The sequence below is a fragment of the Lutjanus erythropterus genome, chromosome 8 (assembly GCF_056507025.1).
Source record: "Lutjanus erythropterus isolate fLutEry1 chromosome 8, fLutEry1.hap2, whole genome shotgun sequence".
Lineage (NCBI taxonomy): Eukaryota > Metazoa > Chordata > Actinopteri > Lutjaniformes > Lutjanidae > Lutjanus > Lutjanus erythropterus.
Genome location: NC_139324.1, coordinates 30,321,779 through 30,345,952, shown reverse-complemented (window position 1 = coordinate 30,345,952; position 24,174 = coordinate 30,321,779). Strand labels below are relative to the sequence as shown.

At 39.1% G+C, this 24,174-nt stretch overlaps 1 protein-coding gene across 1 annotated transcript in view; it reads left to right on the top strand.

The window, feature by feature from the left end:
* The window catches only part of kcnj3a (potassium inwardly rectifying channel subfamily J member 3a), a 44,522-nt gene extending 25,861 nt beyond the window's left edge, over window positions 1-18,661 (top strand). The window contains exon 3 of the mRNA XM_084725248.1: window positions 16,680-18,661. Within this exon, the coding sequence (XP_084581374.1) occupies window positions 16,680-17,275 (596 nt within the window). The 3' untranslated portion in view covers window positions 17,276-18,661. The remainder of the gene's footprint in view (window positions 1-16,679) is intronic.
* The last annotated feature ends 5,513 nt before the right edge of the window (window positions 18,662-24,174 follow it).

Genomic DNA, 24,174 nt, shown 5'->3' with positions numbered 1-24,174 from the left:
ACCAAACGGATATGATCCCCCGGCTTCTACAACCTGGATGAGCTTCTTTTAGACGGCCGAGTCTGTGAATACCACTTAGGTTTTTTCAGCTACTATCAAGAAACACTGGCAGCCTGCCTCTGAGTTTACAGTGCTTTTCTATTCCAGCCCCCAAAGAACCCATTTTATCTTTGCTGTCACTCCGCTGAGTCTGCGGCTGCTTCACTTTGTTAGACCAGAGAAGCAGCCAGCTCTGTGTTATCAAGGAAAAGTGCATTTATTTAGAGTCTCAAGCTGAGATGGCTTTTGGGCATCTAAATCTCAAAGTTTATCCTCGACACTTCCTGCGTCTTTGCTTTTTTTTCCGCCTTTCAGCCCATAATAGAATCAGCTGTGACTCTGTGAAATATTGCACACACTGTACAGTGCAGATAGAGCACCTGTAATCTCCAGACACGCATCCCATCTCAGTGCTGCGTAGTCATTTCCAGCGTCCAATTCATTTTTTTTTAAATTTCATTTGATTTTCCTATTTGGATGATGCCTGGAGATTTCATTGACAAACATGGTTGTTGCTGAGATGTAACACGCCTGCACACGTTGATGCAGAAAATGTTTCTTCCCTGATTTTTCCTGTTCTTTTCTCCCCTCTGAAATTTACCTTTAATGGGATGCATTTTTTTCATATCTGTCTTGAATTTGTGGGTTCAGCGGAGGATTATTCTAATGCCGCTCATGCTGTCACATGGATATCACATACTGCACGAGAGCAGTCAGCTGCCTGGTGAACTTAAGCGATGAGGGGCTTCTAAAGGGATTTCACACTTGTAGAGGATTGGCCAGTCAGAAAAGATCATATATCCCACAACCTGTATCCCATATTCATAGGTGGAGATGTCAGCAGCTAATACAGGTTGATATATATTATTTGCAATGTGCCAAATTATATTTTATTTTCTAATTATCTTGCCTTTCTACTTTAATATATTATGGTGCATTTAAGGTGCTTGTCTTAAGATGTTTACTATATTTTTTTTTTTGCTTTGCTGCTTTAAAAAATACTTCAAAACTGTGTTGTGCAGCATATCAAGACACTTATTTGTCCATAATTTGATTTTAATTCTTAAGTTCACCTTTAGATTTCATTAATTGGCATACAAGCCACTAGCATAGCCAGAAAACAAGTCAAGTCACATCTAATTTTCACTGCATCCATGTTTAGGTGAAGGCAAGTTTGGCAGAATACAGTGTCCATTTTAACGCTATCTTCTAGCCTACTGTACTGGTCATACCATTTAGCTGAAAAATTCCTGCTCTTTCCACTGACTGTTTGGGTGACTGTACACAATTTGGGCTGGCATGCAGGTCCGTCTACTGCCAAAAGATCTGTAGAGTTGGCCGAGGAAGTCTCCCTTGTTGAGAGGGAGGATGATGGAGACGCATCGTCCTCAGCTGTTGCAGGCCTCTTGTCCAGCCGATCATCAGTGCAAGGTTTTTTGAAGAAGTTAAACAACAAGCTCTATTTTTACTTTGATAAACTGGCAGCGAGAGTATTCTAGCATTAGCTGCAGGCATTGGATTGTTTACTACACAGCTATCCTCCATGACGGTTGCTGGCGTTACAGATCAACAGCTACTTGTACAATTTATTTTCAAATTAATTACACAATAATAATAATTCATAATAAGTAATAATTATTATATATATACCATGATAGCCATGATAGTTTTGAACATCTGATTTTTGAGTGTGCCAGCTGATCTTTGGGTGGCGCAGGTACACTGTGTCTGTGTATAAATCCCCTTAAATCTTACAAACTGGACCTTTAAATGTAGATGTTAAAGTGAAATGAGAGGTCTATCTGAAAGTATGAAAATCAGTCAATCAATAACAATAGTTTTATATTAAGCACATTTTACTCTAACACTTGTTTCTGTCACTTATAGTGGTCTTAATTTATGTTTTTGACTATTTGAGAGCAGCGGAACGAGCTGCAGAGACAACATTTGCATATTCACACCTCGTAAAGTTGTTATAGCAAACATGTTAGCAAACAGTTGGCTAATTATACCTCCAGCAGACACAGAGCAACATTAATGCTCATTCAAAGTCGTGTTTCTGGCCACCTGGGGAATCAAAGTCCACTCTTCAGTCTCTTTTTTTAGGTCTGCTGAGGTCTTAATGTTTCCATCAGCTCTTGAGGAGAAATATCTGGCTCTTAAAGTGCTAAATATTCACAACTATGTTCACCAGCTAGCTGCTAACTGTGTGTGTCTGCTGTTTGGTGCTGAACAGATAGTCTACAATGGGTTTATCAGAGCTTTTTCATTTCTGCTGCTGCTGGAAATGATGCCCATGAGAGCAGTGAGAGTGAATCAAAATAGTAAAGTTGTCAGCCATAAAAACAAAATAATGACCTGTAAGATGGTAAAACCCTCTAGATTGAGGGAAACTGCAGACACAGTAACTTCTTGTTGGTCACAACATGCAACCTTTCTCCCATTACACATAGTCATTTGTAAGATTAATTTTCAATATAAAAGTATCGGTAAGTGCAGCTTCGAGGTGAAGTTTTTCAAACCTGTTTAACATTAAAAAAATGAAATTTTGAAAAATCTAAATATGACAAAATATGATGCGTGATTACATAAGCTATACCCAACACATTTCATGATATCCATCAGTTAATCAATCTTCAACTTATCCCAGTTTCCAAATGCTTTCTTGAGTATCCTGATAGCTTTGCTTGTTGCTGCTAACTGCAGCTAAGTTAGCTTACTCAGCATCGGCCTGCCAGGAGCCGATCCTGACAAGAAAACCACCGTTGTGCAGTATTCCCTGTCGCCAGACTTCAATCAGTCTTAGAGGTGGTGTTCTGTTCTTGTCTTGCCCTGTTCGCTGAGAGCTCTCAGTCCAGGAAGAGTCAGCTGGTTAACGTTAACATCTGTAGCTGAATGGCTACAGAGTGTTGCGTTAATGCCCATTCAGCGCTGTTGGCTTCCTGTTTATGCAGGAAACGTAAACATGGAGAAGCAAATAGAGAGGTGAAGATATGACCCTTCTGATGGACCACCACGGGGCCTTACTTTGGAAAAATTCTGATCTGTAATCAATGGCAAGAGACAAATTATTTTTTAATCCTGTTGGAATTGTGTCACAAATTACACATATTATGTTTGGCAATTTAAAACATAACTTTACATGTCATAAAACTGTTGGAAGTATCAGACTGTGGAGAAATGTAGAAAGACTGCACACCCAGAAGTCACGTATTCAACGTCAAAAGCTACGATGCCTGTGTATTTTTGGACCAGGATGTAGAGACAGAACAACAGGTCTTGCTCGTTAACGGACCAGGAGTGGTTGGATAAAACACTTCAGGTAAGATAACGTGTGCAAGGGACAGTGATGTTGGTGCTGATGATGAATAGAGATGTAATTTACAGAGCAGTTCCCCTCAAGAACAAACTAACCTACGAGAAACCCACAACAACCTGTGACTTTCTCGACTTGGAAAAATTATGTATTAAAATTTACATATAAAATAATTTGTCTCCCGCCACTGACTACCGTTCATATTTTTTCCAAAGTTACGTCCAACGGGGCACGCTGAATATGGGCCATGACTTCAGATCGATTTTCGTTTCATGTTTGTTTTTTGTTTTTTTGTTTTTTTGCGGACTTCCACCTGTAAGTAATTATTTGTCCCTTGTGGAATATCTACTTTTCCTTGAGAAAAGGTCTCTGACACTTCCTCCGTCTCTTACATTGATTGATTATTTTGAAACACAGGGACTGATAACAGCTAATGATTTTAACTGAGTACCCTCTCATATTGATAAGGCTGCTAACATGAAGGACAGAGTAGTTATTTTTTAATTTGCAGAACCATTATCCACCCAAAGATTTTTTTTTTTCATTGTGAAACATAAGAACCAGTAAGTTGATGTAAAACACACAACCGTGTTTATTGACCATGAAACATATATAATACTGGTAAAAGAACCAGAGGGGTGCTACAGGATCTCTTAGTGTGCTGTGTTTTATTTAGAAGGGCCATTCTTGAAATGTATTGGTATTGGCTTATACTGAATCACAGAGGGGAACAGATAACCATTTACTGAAATTAGAAGTGTAATGGATCCACAGAGTTACAAATTTGTCTCCTAATGGGCTGAATGAGGAATTGTCTCCTCATCGATTCCAGTGATGTTTTTTTCCTCCTGGTTTCTTCTGCCCCCCCGCTCTTTACCCCAGATAGAGCTAATATGGATTAACTGTATTTTTTTCTGTTCATGAGTTGAAGAACAAATGAATCTGATTATTTGTTGATTTGTTTTTCTGGGGTTTATTCTGATTAGGGCTGTAACAAGATTGTTTTCATCATAAATTAAATTTAATTTTACTTTCTCTGTGAACTTTTTTTTATTTAGCTCATAAAAGTTAAAAAATAAATCCACACTGCAAACAAGAACAAGAAGCAGGGATAACATATATCCCTACTGGGGATAAAAAAAAATGAATGACCACAGAGAGGACTATCAACTATAACTTTATATACTGGTTATATAAAACTGGATTATATTTTATTGGGGGAAAAAAAATCAGGTTTTCCCTTTAATGCTCTCCAGCTGTGCTGCCTCAACTTTTGGTAATTTATGGAGTTTCCTGATGGACAGATAGCTTTACTTGTTGCTACAGCAGCTAATTTAGCTTCTAACTGCTGCTAAGTATAGTGCTAGTTATCTCAGTTGGCCATGCAGGTAGCTGTCCTATTAACTGACTCTACTAATGGGAGCTACAGTGAGTGTGACAGCAACTCCAACAACAAGTAAAGCTGTCCGTCCATCCTCGTAAATCACAGAGAGTTGAGACAGACCAGCTGGAGGACATTCAGAAGATATTTATCTTTCATTCACAACCAACAAAGAACTTTTTGCTTGACATGCTGAACAACTTTTCTATTTATGTACTGATTTTGTGAAACTGGATTTTATTTTATAATGGAAAAAAAATATCTGGTTTGTCCTCTGATGTCCTCAGGCTACACTGCTTTCAGTTTCCTGATCGATTCATAAAATGTCATAAAAGTTAAAAAATGCATGCTACAAATGTCTAGAACCCAGGGTACCATATTCAATTAGTATTTTTTTCTACAGCAAACAGTCCAAAACCTAAAACTACTGAACTTGCTGCTATGTGAGAAAAGGTTCAACTTTGTTGTGAGATAAGTGAGTATTTCAACTTAGCATGTTTCCTTAATTAGTGATGTCATGTCATGGTCATTTTATGAGGTGTTACAGTAAATAGATCACATTTTTCTTCTTAAACAGTGATGAAAAAAGTCAAATAATAACCCCCAGGGGTCAGAGACCCCCTGTTAAAGACCTATGCTCTCTATTATATCAGACAAAGCCAAAATAAAAATTCAAACAGGTGCACTTAGTACAGAATATAGTAATGTGTACAACACATTTTTGACGTAGCCTGCTGTGTCCGTTAACTGATGTTACCAACACTCTTAACTGCCTGTGACAACACTGCACAGCACACATCTGGGATGTTTCTTTCTTACAGATGTGATGTCCTACAGTTGCATGTTCCCAGCAGCAAACAGCAACAGACAAAGGATGGGGCTTTTTTTTTTTTTTTTTTAATACCCTGCAGTGTGTGTGTTTATGACACGATGCTCATATGAGACAGAGTGTGGTGCCATGAGGATGACACAGATATAAAACACTGCAATATAGTGTAAGAGTGATAGATGATAGAGGAAGAGAAAAATGCCCTTTTACTCTGATAAAGATGACATTTGTAATATGAGCCCCGGCCTTTGCTGATGAGAAGTCACCAAAATATATGATTTACGCACCCTAACAAAACAAAGGCACTCTGATCCGGGGGTTTTGTGTGGTAAAAGGTCACGTTTCAGTGAGAGTAAAATCATTTTGGTCTGACTCTGGAGCCAGTGTGGATGATTTGAACCCGCCCTCAGTGGAAAATTCTTTTTGAGCCTGTTTGGATGTTTTCTGTCGTGATCCAAGAGAGACACTTTTGTTTTGTGTTGTCACTGTTACTTTTGACCAAACTCAGCAGTGAAAAGGTTTATGGCTGTCGCATGCACACATTCCTACAGTTTTGTTTCCATAGAAACACTGAGTCCCGGGCAGGCGTGTTTTTTAGAGTTACATAAGCCTTTACCAGTAATACGAAATACACACCGACATGGGTATTCTCATTTGACTGGAATCCTATTTTTAGGAATTATATTCAATAACTGTAGAAAATTTCGAAATCAGGTGTTATTATTTCACACTTGTGCTATTTTTAGCCGTTGTAACTGTACTCTGTTATGATCTTGAGGTCCCTGTCTAATGTATTCTTTTACATAATGTGCACATTTCCATCACAAACCGAGCTGTGTCGTGGCCTCGGTGAAAGTCGAGGCACACGGTGCATTCCCATCGCCGTGCCTGTTAATACCGCGTGCCATATGAGTGTGGGTGTTGCAGAACAGCTGGTCTTTAGCAACACAATTGTACATATGTGATGCAACCGTGTCTATAATTACGCCTGGCTCGGGCATCCATCCTTGAATAATGTATGGAAATTAAATGTATATTAATGACCATGATTAAGTCTAGTGCAAAGATAGCATTGTTTGGCTTTAAAGGAGGGTACAGTTGATTAGACCATCCACATCAGAGAGATTTGTGTGTGTGTGTGTGTGTGTGTGTGTGTGTGTGTGTGTGTGTGTGTGTGTGTGTGTGTACATGTATTAAGTGTCTCTAGAGGAGGGGAAGCAGGTTCAGCCCCCAGGCCTGCAGGGTTCGTGGGTTTCCAGAGACAGAGGTCTTACAGTAACTCATATACCATCTGCAGGAACAATAGAGCATTATTAATAGATGTAACATGAAGCTATTTGGGTCTACTTGTGTATTACTGTAGCAACCTTTTGCCTCCAGCACCATTTCATTTTACTTGTTCCAACCTTTTTTTTCCTATCATGCACCAGTGATGTTGCTATTGATGTTTTAGTCCTGTATTTACTGTATTGGTGTCCAGTTAACACCGCGGCATCGACTGTACTATTCAATAAAGTAGGTACGGCTGACTTCTCGTGGCGATTAGTCCTCCACAAAGGAGACATGACTTGGGTTGAAAAACATTATGCTGTAGGCATAAGCATATTGTGACTTTTCTTTCCATGTCTTGGGACAAAAATGCTTTGTTGTATTCACTTGTGATAGCAAGTGAACATGAATACTATGCTAGTTATTATTGTTTACATCAACAGTTAACTTGACAATGGCAGAGAGAAACTATAGAACTGGATTTAATGTGTCATGACTTCACCAGGTGTGAAGTGCAGTCATTATCGCAACAAGAGCATCTATAACGCCTTGTTAAAATAGCTAGTACACCTTATCAACTTGCAGCATCTACTGGTGGGCATAGCATAGTACTTTCTGTGATTTATGGAGTTGCCTGATGGACAGACAGCTTTACTCATTGTTAGCAGCTAATTTACTGCTGCTAGCTGTAGTGCTAGTTAGCTCAGTTGTCCATATAGCTAGCTGTCCATTAGATGGCTCTGCTAAAGGCAGCTATAGTTAGTAGTAGTGAGAACCCACTTTAGCAACAAGTAAAGCTATCTGTCCGTCAGGAAACTGAGAGAGTTGAGGCAGAGCAGCTGGAAGACATCCAGAAAATATTTTTCGTTTTGTTAGCAACCAACAAAGCACTTTCTGCGAGAAATACTGTACTCAACAACCTCCAAAAACTTGGATAGCCGTCCTGAGGAGAGCGGTCGAATAACTTAAACAGGCTGTACTTTGCATGCTGCATGTGGAACAGATGACCAGTAAAGAAATCTGTGTCGAGCCGATGTCACCGCAATGTGAAAGGTAGAAAAAGAATGACGATTTGAAACTTTGTTGTGAAGGTTACTTTCAAAACGTATTCTGACACAATTACTAATTACTTAGTATCACAATATTAAAGTAATGTAACTTGATTACTTTCCATCACTTTTGGATTACCTTAGTACCAGATGTGGTTAAATTGTTGAGCCTAATAGAATGCTTGTTGTTTGGTTCATTGTTCAACCAGCTATATCAGTAATTAGCACTTTTAAATGTACTTTGTTAAGTATGATATTCACACTTAACACTCAAACTTAAAGTCAACTGACATAAACCTATTCCCATGCACTATTCTGGCCACCAGCATCACCAGCTATATAGCCCCAAAACATTTTTCAGTAGCGGTGTTGACAAGTTAGCTAGCTAACTGTAGCTAACATTAGAATAAGAAGTTGGTCTGTGTAGCTAAGGCTAGCGGTTGTCTGTACAGCTAAGGTTAACAGTTGGTCTGTGTTGCCAGTGTTAGTGGTTGGTCAGTGTAGATAACATTGGTGGTTGTACTGCATAGCTAACATTAGCAGTTGATCTGTGTAGCTAAAATTAACGGTTGGTGTGTGTACCTAATATTAGAAGTTGGTCTGTGTAACTAAGCTAAGCAGTTGGTCTTTATAGCTAACGCTAGCAGTTGGTCAGTGAGGATAACGTTAGCGGTTGTACTGTGCTGACATTAGTGGTTGGTGTGTGTGTACCTAATATTAGAAGCTAACATCTGTGTAGCTAAGGTTAGCAGTTGGTCAGCTAACATTAGCGGTTGGTCTTTCCTGTAAATGTTTATTTAAATTAGATGTTGAGTTTCTTGGATGATGACAGTATTTTCAGCGCTGAAGGCAGAACTATCACTGTCTGTGATTTTGTTCCTCTTTTCTGATTTGAAGCCAAAATATTTTTAAAAAAGCCACCCAGTGAAGCACTAAAGGTCAGGATAATGACCTGATAGCCGTAAGAGTAGCTGGTTTCACTGAGATCAGAAATGACATTGTGAGATTTAAAGTGTTGCAATGGTGAAATATTTATTTTTTATATATATATTTTAAAATGTATTTTAAAATTGTAATCCAGTTAATAATCCCCGTTTTTCTCGTAACTTTAAGGGATTACAGTTACCTATTTTTTACACCCTCATTACGTAAACCGCGTTACATGTGATCCATTACTGCCAAAGCCTGATTGTAACATTATATATGACAGAAAAAAGGGAAATCAGAAAGCACTGATGTTGCTTTTGATGTTTTAGTCTTGTATTTACTGTATGGTTGACCCCTTAACACAGCAGCATTGACTATACTATTCAATAAAGCGAGTCCGGCTGACTTCTGGTGGTGATTAGTTGGTACAAAACCCAAACGGGAAGCACTTTACACCAGAATCAGTATGTGTAAGCCTGCTGATGATCAAATGGTGACTATGTTTTGACTGGAGGCAGCTCAAAAGGCTCACAAATAAGATTTCCATTCACACTTAACTCTCAATCGCTTTGGCCCTAAAGTTCTCATTAGCTTTGCCCGCTTTATTCACTGCAGCTCAGTTCCATATGCCCAAAGGCTCCGGGACTCTGAAGCAATAGTGCAGAAGTAATACTTTGAATACCCCAAACGCACTTGATGTTCATGCTCTCGCACATCTGCGATTGTGTACAGAGCTGTTATCAGTGAATTATTTTATGACCTTGGGAATCGGGCGGAATCACAGATGCCTCTAGTTGCGGTGATGACATCCTCGCAATCAGCGGCGGTTCAGCGTCTCAGTGTGACTGAGTGCTTCGTCTTAGTTTGGACCCAACTGTCGCTGCTAGAACAATATTAAGCTGGTAATTAAAACATGTGATAACAACCTACTGCAGTCGCTGATTTCCTAATGGATTTCAACAAGCCTTAACATGAGTGCCCCCCACCATTCCTCTGTGCTAAAATGAGGGCTTTCCGGACTGATATAACCAATTTATATGTTTTGTTTGACCTAATTATAGAATTTTTATGCTCACTTGAAGAAATGAAAGTTGTTTTTACAGTTAACTATGCTGAGATGGATAGGGATTTGCTGTAAGCAGTGTAGTATGATACAGGCACAGGCAGCTATGATAGCAGCTGCTGAATAATGGTGATGAGTAATCACTAATAAGCATCCAATAACTTTGCATGAAAAAAACTGTTGTTGTTCATTAATTCAAACCTCGTGATTTTGCTAATTGCATTAATTTGTTTCTGAGGACGTGAGGGGAGTTTTTAAGCAGGGATTTAATTCAGAGTCCCCTGTGAGCGAAAATTTATTCAAAGTGTATCATAATCTTCTATCTCGAGCACAGTTACGGGTACACACACAAACACAGAACGTGCAAAACAGGATATTTTGTTTTTAATTTGTAATCTCTAAATGACAGAATTTAACGCTTTTAACTAAATTGTCACGCTCATTTAGGCTTTTCTCAAGCTGAACAATGTTATGTAACAGATTCCTAATGTTACTTTTTTGTGTTTTGGATTAAATTGGATTCCCTTTATTGTGTCAGAAAGCTCTTAAGAATTTTTAGTGTGAGCTCGACCTCCTGAAACCTCTGCCTGCAGCCGTTCCTCCTGTGGGTTTGCCTCTCCTGCAATTTGATTATCTTAATCCTCTATCTTTTGTAGCTACTAGCTAAGCTTAAGGTGTGGACTGAACTGTTAAGTAGCATAAGAGGTGCTGAGGAGAGGCACTGGGTTTTGTTTTTTTTTTTACTACTTTTTCTACTTACTGAGACAAGCATTATTTTTTTCTCCATCAAATGCATTTAATGCTGGTTGTTGTCTGTCTTTGGTCAGCTTTAACTCTGGGGGGAAAAAAAAAACAAGAAAATATTTTAAAACAATGTATTTATATATAATTTACTCTGTGACAAGTGCATTGCCAGTTCCTTGTGATGATTTCTGAATAAACGGACATCAACCAGTAGCAAAACTCAGTGTATTTACATTCCAGTTTGCATGGTTATATGCTACTATAAAAACAGTTAAATGAGAAAAATATTTTTACTGAACTAAATCATAAAATGACCATGATTATGATTAAGCAAACAGGCTAAACTGAAGTGCTGGCTTCTCCGGCACGCTACAGCCAGCATGTTTTCCTTTGATATTTCTACTCCTGTCCGGACCGTCTGTTTTTGTTTGCCCGTTTCACATTTATTAGAGTTCAAATTAATGCAGAATGTTTGCCAAATGAGTTAGTGTCTGTTTATGAGTCATGAGAAATCATCAATAATCTTTTAGAAGGCGTTAATGTTTATAACGATTAAATTGAGCAATATGTTAATGGAGTCTGAGACAAGCAGCCACTAAACTCAAACTCCAGAGTGTGTGTTTTCAGAGCAGTGGACTTTTGTTTTCAGGATAACAGGTTTAACTTTACATTGAGACACAATCGACAGTTATAAACAGCTAATCAACTCACAGTGGAGGACTCGTCCTCGCTTCTTATTGTCAAATTACAATGTTTCGCTCGTCTTGCGCTCCTGCAGTGTTCCTGCAGCCTGCCTGAGCTTCCTCGAGTCTGGAGAGGAGGGGGTCGGGGGACAACTCACTTCAACCATAGCCTGTATATTTAATAGGATTTCAAACTATTTCCTATACTCTCTGTGGTTCTAACTCCCTATTTGGCCTGCAGTACTCATTTGTGAACACTATGGTTGTCATGGTTTTGGATTTTTGTTGATTTCCTGTTTTATTTTGGTAGTCTTGCTTGTGTGTGTGTCCAGTCTTTACTTCCTGTCTTTGTTCTTTTTCCCGCCCTTTTTGATTGTGATGTGTTTCACCTGTTTACCCTCCTGTCTCTCATTAGTTCTCCCTATTTAGTCCCTGTGTTCCTGATTGTCTTTGTCAGTTTGTGCTTGTTTTTTTGCTTGTTCTTCTTGTATGTCAGCCTGCGTCCTGTGATTCATTTGTGTTTTTTCCCCTGGTTTGTTTTTGAGTTTGCCTTTTTGGATTCTGTTTCGTTGGACTCTGGATTTTTGACCTCCCTGCACTTCATGTTTTGTTGTTTCATTTTAATTAAACCCTTTTTGAACTGCTCTCCATCTTGCGTCGTCTGCATTTGGGTCCACCTTGTGAAACTATAACAATGGTGTTACATATTGCTCCTTCATATTTAAACTTGCTAAATTCTTCTACATCTATAAAGAACTAAGAAAATAAAAATGCGTTGCATGAATTTTTAATTGGGGCAAACAGCACTGAATGTCTGTTTTCATTCCTTGATGTCCTCTATGAAAGACTCCAGAAGGAAGAATAATCCAGAACGTTTTGTGATTGTATGACACAATGTGGTATTTCACTGTTCTCTTCTAGTCACAGACTGGTTTACAGCTTGTCTCAGTATGGTGTCACTTCTCCTTCCCCCTTACTCTCTGTTCCTCAACCCCACAGAGCAGAGGTGTCAAACGCTTTTTAGCTCATGGGCCACATACAGCCCAGTTCGATCCCAAGTGGGCTGGACCAGTTAAACCATTGCCTATTAACCTATAAATAAAAACCTCCATGTTTTCCCTTCTTTAGTGTAAAGAAGTAAAAGCGCATTCTGAAAATTTACACTATTAACGAACCATCCTTGATGAACAGCCTGATATGTCCTAGATGATCAATTTCAGCAATTGTTTCAGTTTTGGGTGGCTGAGTAGCTCAGTAGAAGTTTTTGCCCCATGTGCTGGGCCTGTGGGTGCTCGGCAGCTGGCGTGACTTTGGCTTCCGCCTGCAACCTTTTTGCTGCGTATCATCCCCAACTCCTCTCTCTCCTCCTGTCTTGCCATGTCTTCAACTGCCCTATCTAAATAAAGGCATATATAAATGCCCCTTTGTATAGTTTTTCCCCATTCAGTCTCCTGTCATTACATTACAATTTACCATATTATACTGGATCCACAAACACACCAAGCATTTATGTATTTTCGAACTTAACAACAATATAGTATCTTACTTTTTATGATTTGAATAACTCGATGAGATCTAAAGATTTGCCGTACATTTACACTTCTGTGTAGCAGTTCTGCATCACCACACCGCACCAACTAAAGTGGAAGTTAAAACAGTTTTGGCAGTGCCTCTGCAACAGGGTTCGACCAAAACTGCTCTAAGATAAAAGTCTGATACTGATTATTTTGTACTGTAGCTGCTGATTGACAGTATTTTGCACAATGTTCAATATCTTCAGTCTTCAGTGAGAATTTGTTGCTTTTTCTGAGAAGCTGTATTCTGGTCTGGACTGGTCTAATGCCTGCTCTGCAATTTAAAAAAAAAAAAATGTATTCTGACTTTTCTTTATTTAAATTTTATTAAAGGTTTTTGACAATAAGCAGACACACAATAATGACAATAAGATATTGCAAGGATGGTGGCCTGGTAGCTCAGTTGGTAAAGCATTTGCCCCATGCACTGAGGCTGTGAGTCCTCTGCAGCAGCCATGGGTTTGACTCCCGCCTACGGCACCTTGCTGTATGTCATTCCCCGACTCTCTCTCCTCCTTTCCTGTCATATCTTCCACTGTCCTGTTAAATTAAAGGCATAAAAGACAAAAAAAAAAGATGTTCTAAGGATACAGAGAAGAGGGCTCAGTGTTGTGAGTCCTGGAATGACCTTATTGTGTCCCATCAGCCAGCCCCTCCCCTATCCAAGTCTTTTACAGATGATGCAGTTTTTTCCATGCTTAAAAAGGTTTCTGAATTTTCTCAAACCATTTGTTGAAGCTAAACCAATTTTTTTGTACTTAAAGTCAAACAGTGGGCCAGATTAGGCCCTTTGGCAGTCTGGTTCTGGCCCACAGGCCATACATTTGACACCTCTGCTTTAGTGGAATTCTTTTCCTCATGGGAAGGTGGAAAGGTGGAAAGTTTATGACCACCAGTCACAAAAGGTCCTTCTTGGATGCAGTGATCATTGGATGTCTGGACATGTCTGCAGAAGATTATCAGGGATGGACATCAGACATCAAAAATATTCTTTCCAGGTGTAAAACAAGAGACATAAAATGAGAACCTGTGGCCAAATGCAAACGACAGCTTGACTGTTACTTTTGTATTTCTGTATCTGTGGCTATCATATACATGCATCTATAGTGAATATGCACTGGTGGTAGAAGTATTCAGATCCTTCAGATAGTTCAACTAACACCACACAGTCAGAATACTCCACTGCAAGTAAAAGTCCTGCATTCAAATAAAAGTATTTCTCTCTATTATACAAATTATACTTTTTGATTAATATTACTGCTGCTACTGTTGTACAGCTATAGATGGGTATGAACTGCAATGCATTGTATTCTATAAGACCATATTATATTTGTTGCATCGTTGTCCTGTGAGAACCATTTTTCTGTAAAAAGTCAAACAAAAAAACAGCACCATTTTCAGCTTTGTCACGATGCATTTTCCAGCTAATCTCAGAGGGTTTTTAAAGGTAGAATCAGTAGGATTTGTCTGAGCTCTCTGTAAAAACACCAATAAATATTGAGAGGGACGTGTCCCCTGCATCTCCCATCAAATCTGCACCCAAGTACTGAAGCAAACTGCAGCAGTTCTCTGACATGTTCTGTAAGGTAGCACGATCCATGCTATAAAGAAATATGCGTATTTTTGCTGTAATGGAGTCTGGTTTAAGCTAAATACATAAATGAATAAATGAAAGCTACTGCAAAGGAAATAGTGACACTAATTGTTATGCTACCTGTTGTTTGCAGTGTCTTTTTTTAGGTCATTGTGTAACGAGTGACAAAGTGTTACTGTTGGCTGAGAAATGTTGTCAGTGTTCTGGCAGAAGAATTGACTGTATTGTATGAAGTATTTTAGTTGCATTAGAGCATTTTGGGTGCGAGCTGCATGTTGATGAAGGAAAAAGTAAGCTCAGTGTGAAAAATTGTGCATTACCAATTATAAAAAAAAAAAAAACCTGCAAATAATTATAAAACACTATAAAACACACACACAGCTAATAATAATAATTCAGCTGTACTTTTAATTACTTCTCAAGTTAGGCTGGAAATTGCTCGTAAACATCATGTTTAGAAACTGAAAAATCAATTAAGCTTTTTATTTAGGCAGCTGGCTCTGTAATACAGTAAGTACTTATTTATTGAGGCACTTTTGTTTGTTTGCTTTGTGATCTGAAAATGGCAAGAGTCCTGGTGAATGCCGTATTGTTGATTCTTATGGAGCGGTGCCAAGCATATAATTAAATCAGGGCTCTGCTGTTTAATACTGGAGTCATAAAACATTTCATCCTAAAATGTTAGTCTCTGCTGTGCTGAGCTGTGGCACCACAATGGCAAACAATTTGCCATAATTATTGAAGCGTCAACATTAAAGGAGAAATGCGTAATGTATTTACTGTTCTGAATCATAAAGTAACCATGATATGTCATTTGAGGTTAAGCAAAGATGCTCAGTTGAAAAACTCGCTTCTCTCACAACAATGCTACAGCCGCAGTGTCCTCTTTAAATTTCTGTGCTGGCCTGCAGCTTGTGTTATTTTTTATGTGTTTGACAGGCAGCAGTAGACCACCATCATCTCAGACCCAAACCAATGCATGCTTCATTTACTCAGTCTGAACACAAACTGCTCACGAAACTCAGATCAAACTGTCATACTGTAGGCAGTGCTAAATAAATATGGATCAAGATGATGTTACCACATTAAAATGTTGTCAGAAATATTTCAGTTACCAGACGACTGCTCTCTTGGCTCTCGTGTCTAGAAAGGAACCCCAAATTCATGAAAGATCTCTTGAGAATGATAATTTTAATAATCCAAAATATGATGTTTCCCTAACCAAGAGTTTTCTGTCCCTAAACCTACCCAGATCTTAAACAAAGCATACAAAAATAATTAGCTTGTACAACGTGCACAATGAACAAACATGTGCAAATCTCGCAATAGTTTAACAAATCTAGGTTTCCCTTCTGGACGCGACCATCTCAGTCAACCCTAACCCTAACCTTAACTAACTAAGCAGTGCTGATCCAAGATGTTACTCACCAGGTTGCCATGTTGCTGCAGAGGCAGGGAAGACCATGAGGGACCTGCATGCATGAACACGCACACAAACATGCACAAACATGCACATGCAGAAACATGCACACACGGCCTTCGCAGCTAAACAGAGATGACTGAATAACAGTAAAATTACAGGTAGTGTGACGTCATTCTCTGCTCAGAAAGCCATTAGTCCACGCTGTCTTTACATTGCAAGTAGTTGTTTGCTGCCGTCTAATGAGGCTGAATGTTGTGTTTAGCAAGTTTGAAGGAAACAGCTGTGATGTCTTCCTTTGAAATTTCTGTTCTATTTCTATGTTTATTTGAGTTAAAATTAATGCCAATTTTTCATCAAATGAGTAAGTGTCTGTTAATAAGACGAGTGGATATTAATGGAGTCCAGCTGGCAGTCACTGAACTTCAACTCCAGAGTGTGTATTTTCAGAGCAGTGGACGATAACGGACGTAACTTTACACTGACAGACAGTTGACAGTTATTAACAGCTGATCAATGTACAGTTTAGGACTCGTCATCGCTTTATATTGTAAAGTTATGATGTTGCGTTCATCATGTGCTCCTGCAGTGTTTTTGCAGCCTGCCTGACCTTCTTTGAGTCTGGGGAGGAGAAGGCAGGGTGCAACGACTCGTTTCAACCACAGACTCTGTATTAAATAAGATTTCAACCTATTTATTAAACCGTCTTGGGTTCCAGCTTGCTATCTGCAATTTCTTACATATTACACCTTTAATTTTTGTGTGTGTGTTTTTTTTCCCCACTTCGACAGGGATGACCTGCCAAGCGAGGACGTCATACACCGAGGACGAGGTTCTGTGGGGACACCGCTTCTTCCCGGTTATCTCCTTGGAGGAGGGCTTCTTTAAGGTGGACTACTCTCAGTTCCACGCCACATTCGAGGTGCCCACTCCTCCATACAGCGTGAAGGAGCAGGAGGAGGCCCTGCTCCTCTCCTCGCCCCTCATGGCTCCGTCCCTGTGCAACAGCGGGGAGAAGAACAGCTCTTTGGACTGCCTGGAGACCCTGGAGGACAATGACAGCACCACCAAGCTGCCCACCAAGCTCCAGAAGATCACAGGGCGGGACGGCCTGCCCAAGAAGCTTCTAAGGATGAGCTCCACCACGTCAGAGATGACTTACAGCTTTGGAGATCTGCCCATGAAGCTGCAGCGAATCAGCTCTGTTCCTGGCGTCTCTGATGATAAGCAGGCTGGTAAGGCCTCCAAGATCAACACAGAGCCCATGAGTAAGTCAGTGGCAGACTTACCTCCCAAGCTGCAGCGACTGGCGGGGGGAGGAGGGGGCAGGATGGACGGACACCTGCCACCCAAACTCAGAAAGATGAATTCAGATCGCTTTACATAAAGCAGGCAACATATTTTAACTTCTGTCATCCACCTTTATTTCCCTACCTGAAGTCCTTGTACTATTCCTACTTTATTAATGGACAATATTCTTATATTAAAAGAAATGTAGAATATGTGCACAAATACCTTATATAAAGTAGGGTGATGGAATTGAGCACATTTGTCCCTGGATGTAAGTGTACATGCGATGACGAAAGACCTCTGAATTTTTTTTTTTCTTTTTCTTTTTTCTTTTTTTTTGTTTTTTGTTTCTTTTTTTAGGATGATGTAAAATTAGCACAATCTGGCATGTAAGAAACAGCGCATGTAGAACAGAATCTCAATAATTTCTGGCATGACATTTATTGATATATTATTTTACAAAAACGATTTCATTAGTGAATTTACTGACAGTGGAAAAATTGCACAAAGCCATATGATTTACCACGTGGAAAACCGACATTACATGGTTCTAATTTGTGGTGGCGAAAGGCACATACATTTGTTTTGAGTTGATTGCTTTTGTTGTTTAATGTAAAATTGTGGCAATGTTATGTTGATTGCATGCTCCTCTTATTGACTTAGCTATACAAAGGTAATAGACAAAGATGTTTAGCCTTAACTATATTACCTTGTTTCCATTTTCATGTTTGTTCACAGCTGGATTTTTGGTATTTCATATATAGACTATTTTACCATGTGCGATTTTATGAATTTATTAGTTGATCAAATACAGAATATGTTGCTAGATGATGCATTTTACGTTGGAAAATGCATTACTGGCATCATATGACCCGTCTAAACTGGGCACAATGCTACGCAATTTTCACTTGCTTATTAAAGTAACACTTAAGTTGAAAGAGTCAATACTTGTACTTGATAAGCACAAAGCAATCACTATTTAATGCCCGGTGACATTAGGAAGCATTTATGGGCATTTTTTTTTCATTAATTAACTGCTTAGAGCAGTAGTTCAGTACTGTGCAATCACTTTGTTTCATTATATAACAGAATCAACTTAATCTACAGTAGGCCTGTGTGGTCGTACAAAACACTCCATTAGAATTTCAACTTAGGTGTTACTGGTTAGATTTAGAGGTGGGCCTGTAAGGAAATCATAACCTTTGTCTTAAGGGCCCATAATCTCCCTCCTCTGTGATGAAAGCAATAATATTATAATGACTATAATCTTTATATAGCCACAGGGTCTACCACAGCCCCATATTCATTCTGTTTACTGAATCCATGCCATGAAATCTGGTTTTCTCTAAATGCATCAAAGACATTGTATGATACCCAATCTCTTCAGGAATAAAGATCTAACATAACTGTTTAACATCTTGCTACTTTGACTAGATGTAATGCATGCTTTACCCGTTCAAATTAATAAACTGTTATTAATATAGCCTATACTTGTTACAGGGGGTGGTCAAAATAATAGAAGGCCAACAACATTACTCACTGTAAAGAGTTGGTAAAGTGCAGATGCATATCATAAGTCCGATCATCGCCCAGAGCGAAATCACTGTGCAATTTTTATTGTTCTTCTTTAAGGAATAGTTTGAGATGTGGGAGACGCATTCATTAGCATTTCTGCAGAGAGTTAAGCGAGTAGCTTGATACAACCCTCATGTCTGTACGGTAAAGCAGCTTAAGCTGGGTTCAGGCTACAGGAGTTTTAAAATCTGGTTGCATCACGCACACAAGGACAATCTTCCCAGACCAGTTTGCGAGGTTAAAGACCGGATCTGTAAAACCCTCATATTATCAGATAATCTTGGCCGGACATCAGTAGCTACCAAGTAGGGTTGGACGATGTCTACCAAATTGCCATATGACGATACCCACAGTGAAACATGGCAGATGGACGATGACGTTGTTTTTTGGGTTTAGGGTGGGAGGTAGCTGTCCCATAACAGAAAAGCTGACTTGCTCACCAGGTCACTGCTGTAGTCACTCCCACTTCCTACTGTCGAACTGACGGCAAACTCCAACTCAGCCGAGAAAACTTTCCAAAGAAGAGAGCAAGCAGATAAACTTTCACATCCCTGCTAGGAGAGCGTCCAATATACATCCCCACGCTGGGTTTAAAAGAGTCTTTGTGTCCGCACCACATGTCCGAAAATGAGTTGTGTTAAGCTTGAAACAGAGTTAGCTGGCTAGGTATACTGAGGAAGCTAAGCTATGAGAAAGTGGCATGAATTAAAGACACACACTAGCAGCCCTCAGGAGAGAAACACCGCTGCCACCAATGTAACCAGTCGTCTTGGGTGCAGTTTCTTTTTACCCACTTCCACAAATCAAAAACAGAAGAAAGCTCTTGCCTTCTGGCAACTCTGAGGGTACATACTTCCTCAAATATAGAAAGGTTTTGAAATCACAATGTTATGATGGTGGATTTTCACTCCTGTCACACCCCAATCCCATGACAAGGTGAAAAAAAAAAAAGAAATCTTGTCCCATTCCAATCCCAGAAGAATGACTACCTTCCCATCCCGTTCCCGTCCATCTACAGTCAAATGCCTGTAAAAAAAAACTGACCTGTACTTTTATCCCTGCTCCGTTGACTTTTTTCCCCGTCCTGTCCCAGTCACATGATCAATAGTGAATGCAGGAATCCTGCAGGAATCCCATGGGAATCCTCTGTCATCCTGTAGTAGAGGGCTCAGTGTCTGATAAGTTAAATCTGCCCAAAACTCTTGTATTGTGAACCCGGCATTAGCTTAGCATAAATATTTGAACTAGCTAGCCCAGCTCTGTCCAAAGGTGAAAAAAGTCCACCTTCATCTTTGAAGCTCACCAATTAACATGTTGTGCTGTTTGTTTAAGCCATTTGTTTAAATCATTCAAAAACCAAAGTGTAAAAACACATAACTCCTGTAGAAAGGCTTTTTTTAGCTTTACTTTTGTTTGAAATAATTTGTTAATTAGTGAGCTTCAGAGTTGCTGACAGCAACTTGGTCAGATTCAAGCTACCCCTGTTTCCAGTGTTTATGCTAAGCTAAGCTAACCAGCTGCTGGCTGTGGTTTCATGCCTACTGTACAGATATTAGAGTGGTATTAATCTACTACTAATGTCTCAATCTTTCTTCAAAAGTAACAAAACCACTACATACTGGAAAATGCATACCATAACTACTACTGTTATTTTCATGTCTTTTTACATGTCTTAGGACACATGTGCATGTATATATTTAATAAGCAAATCCCAGTAAAAATGATGATACTCAGATGTTACAATCACTCCACATTTCTATGCTGACTGATAGAGAACATGTGCTCTAGTAGATAAGTGGACCAGAACCCTGTCAAAAATCTCAAGGGCAGAGATGCAGACAATTGTATCTTTCTGAGTCAGCGGTACAGTCTGCAGACCTTTTTTTTTTTTTTTTTTTCCCAAAAACACGAAAAGATACAACATTCACAATGGATTGCTCGTGCTATTTTTGTACGTTTATCTTGCCTTATTGACAACACATGCAGGGCTGCAAATTGATGTGATCTATTTCTAAATCTGGACCGAAACTGTGCCAGATAAAGGATCCCACATCGACACAGAGCCAGTGTCACAGCCAGAAGTCTTTTCTTCTGGCGCTTTCATTGTTTTGATCATACCCTGTGTAATCACTGCTGCTGTTCATATTTCACAGTGCGCTCTTTGTTGCTGTCAAATAAGCTGTGTAAATAATAACTGTATTTCAAGAGATACCTTAAAGGACTTGTGGAGATGAAGCCAGTGACATGACTGTAGGTTTCACAGGCAGTTGGGTTAATTCTGTCTTTATCCCGAGATAGACCTTTCTTCTGAATCTCTTTAATAAACCCATGGGATGGATCAGAAAATCAAAACTGCTGATGGCATTATCCTCTGACTCCTTGGAAAGGGGGGGTGCAAATCCCTTTAGGCCACCTTAAATCAGCACTTGCTCTGCCGGAAAACAGTCGCCATTTATCACCAAGGAGATCTTTGCTCAAGATGTCACTTTGGTTTCTTTGTCTTTCGTCATGTGAGGTCTCTCTCCAGCAGAGCCATTAATGCCTCTCCACAGAAATAGCATATCAATACTAAAATAATTGACTCAAGTGTATTTGGAAAATGTGGGAGGATTGTAGTAGGAGGCAAGAAAAGGGTTATTCAGAGTTTAAAATCTTGTTAGCATTCCAGAAAAATGTAATTCTTTGAGAGATGTTTTGATAATTTCCATTATCAGGTTTCTTGACAAATACTAGCTGACACAGACTCAGCCTGTGGCAAAGGAACAGCTGGCACTGTTCGCTGATTACAGGACCGATGAAACACAATTTTGCACTGAAATGGCAGCCTTTTCTATTCCCCTTCACAACTTCTATTGAATTCAAATGGTGCCCCTCAACACCCCACAATCAAATCTATTCACCTCCCCAGAAACAGTTTTCTAAGCCAGGAATTTGCAAATGTAACTCCACTGTATTGTTAAAAAAAAAAAAAAAAGCAAATGAGAGTGATACTTCATTGAACATTCAAAATTAAATATGGCATGCTGACTGGCTGTTTGAACTGGCTTCTCTCACTTGTCGCGCCAAGATGGGATGATTACATGGCGGATCAGGACTGAGGAATGGTGCAACATACGACCGAACTGTTGGTGACTTTACACTGCATGAAACACTGCGAAGACAAGATGTCCTCACACCATGACAGTGGTTTGCAGTGTTTCCCTTTTGTTTCAAGCCTGAATGTGTCTCATCATATAATTTTTAAAAGGATAAAACATGCCTTCTTCCTTGGGTAGGGAGTGACATGAAAAATCCAATTCCAGGCACTCTAGAGGACGGTTACAAATAAGAAGCCAAATATTTGCTACGACATTTGTGAGTATCATTGTTGCAAAATAAACCCAGAGAGAGTGACGCAGTGGTTGCAATAATGACCCACTAACTGTACAACATCATGTTTATTACATGGCTACTTAGTAAAAGACATCAATATTTTTACACAAAGTAGTAATTTAAGATCTATTTAAATGATTTAAAATGATTTTATTGCTTCTCCAGAGTCTATGATCAGAACTGCGTCCATAGCAATGATCTGTTATTCTGTTTTTTTTATCCAGTAATAACAGACCTTAGAATGTCATAATAATGCAAAATAAACCCTGACAGGGTGATGCAGAGATCTTGAATTATCCTTAAGGGGTTTATTTCACAATAATCACCCACTCACGGTACGTTATCCAACTTATTACACAGCTACTTCTTAAAAATGATTAATAAATTGACACAAATATTCATATAAAAATGATTTATATTGATTTGAAAATTATTTTATTGCTCCTCCAGAGTCTTTGCCCAGAACTGCGTCCATATCAACAGTCTGTTTTTCATAGCGATGGTGTGTTATTCCTAGCAACAGTCGCGTTCAAAAATAACAGACCATAGAACGCCATAATTGACCAATCAGAACCAAGTATTTAACAAAGCCTCGTAGTAATGCAGAGGTCTTCTTCATCCTAAAGGGTTTTTTTTGCAATAATGATCCACTCACTGTATATTATCCTGCTTATTAGACAGCAACTTACTAAAAAATCAGTAAATTGACATAAAATATTATTAGTCTATAGCAACAGTCTGTTATTCCTAGCAATGGTCTTTTATTAAAAAAATAACAATTATGGCATCACATAATTATGGCACACAAAATATTAATCTAAAAATGCATTTATTGCTCCCCCAGAATCTATGATCAGAACTGTGTCCATAGCAACGGTCTATTATTCATGATAATGGTCTGTATTTCATAGTAACAGCCTGTTATTCATAGCAACAGTCTTTTACTCATAGCAATGGTCTGGTCCGCAGAAATAACAGACCTTAGAACGCTGTAGTGCAATCAAGTTTTTAACAAATGCATGTAGTAAATCTCTTTGATGTATTAGCCCGTATTTATTAAAGGCTTTTTAATTTTTTAACCCTCCAACTGACCGTTCGTTAAGCCCCTCCCCTTGACCAGTGATTGTCCAATCATAGCTTAGCAACCATAACTAGGTACAGCAGGCCCAGACCTGTTGAAGAAAGTTGACACACTGCGATCTTTCTGCCACACGGTCACGTGTTTCTTGAAGCTCTTTACAGTTCCAAACAAATCAGTGTCTTTGAATGTTTTCCAATGGGACAGCAATTTTCAGTAAATAATAAAGCCTGATGTACATTGATTACTATGCTTGCTAGTACAGACTTTACAGTATGTATGCATTCATATTTTTATTGAGCTTCTCTGGTCATAATTACTCAAATCCTAATGTTGTCTCATGTTAGGATATTCACATAAACATGCACAACAAATGAATATCAGTGAATTCCAGAAACTGCTCGGTATGAGCCGAGAAGATTGGTCAATTGTGCAAAATGTACAAGGCAACTAATCACATTCAACAAAACATTTTATTATACAGTATGTCCAGGGAGAGGGTCGATACATTTTTCCTTGAAAACCCATTTGACTTCTTACAGAGAGGGAGGGAGAGAGAGAGAGAGAGAGAGAGAGAGAGAGAGAGAGAGAGAGAGAGAGAGAGAGAGAGAGAGAGAGCTGTCAGGTGAGACCAGGGCTGAAAACTGGTCATTGTTGAGGTAATTACACCCCACAGCCAAGCACTCATGTCCAGTCTGTTCCCCCACTCATGGTCCTCTACTCCGCGCCAATAACTGCAATTAATTTGATGTAAATGTAGCCCAACTGTCATCTAATTATAGTAGCTAGCTAATGTTGCTTACATTAAGCTAACCGCAATTAGAATCTAACTAGTAATTATCTTATGATAAACATTAACTCACATTAATTGGCAACATAAAATCCTAGATTCAGGAGAGGTTAGCGAAAAGGTTCAAAGTCAAGATAAGCAGCCATTTCATTAACGTACCAGGGAGTGTGCTAGGAAACAC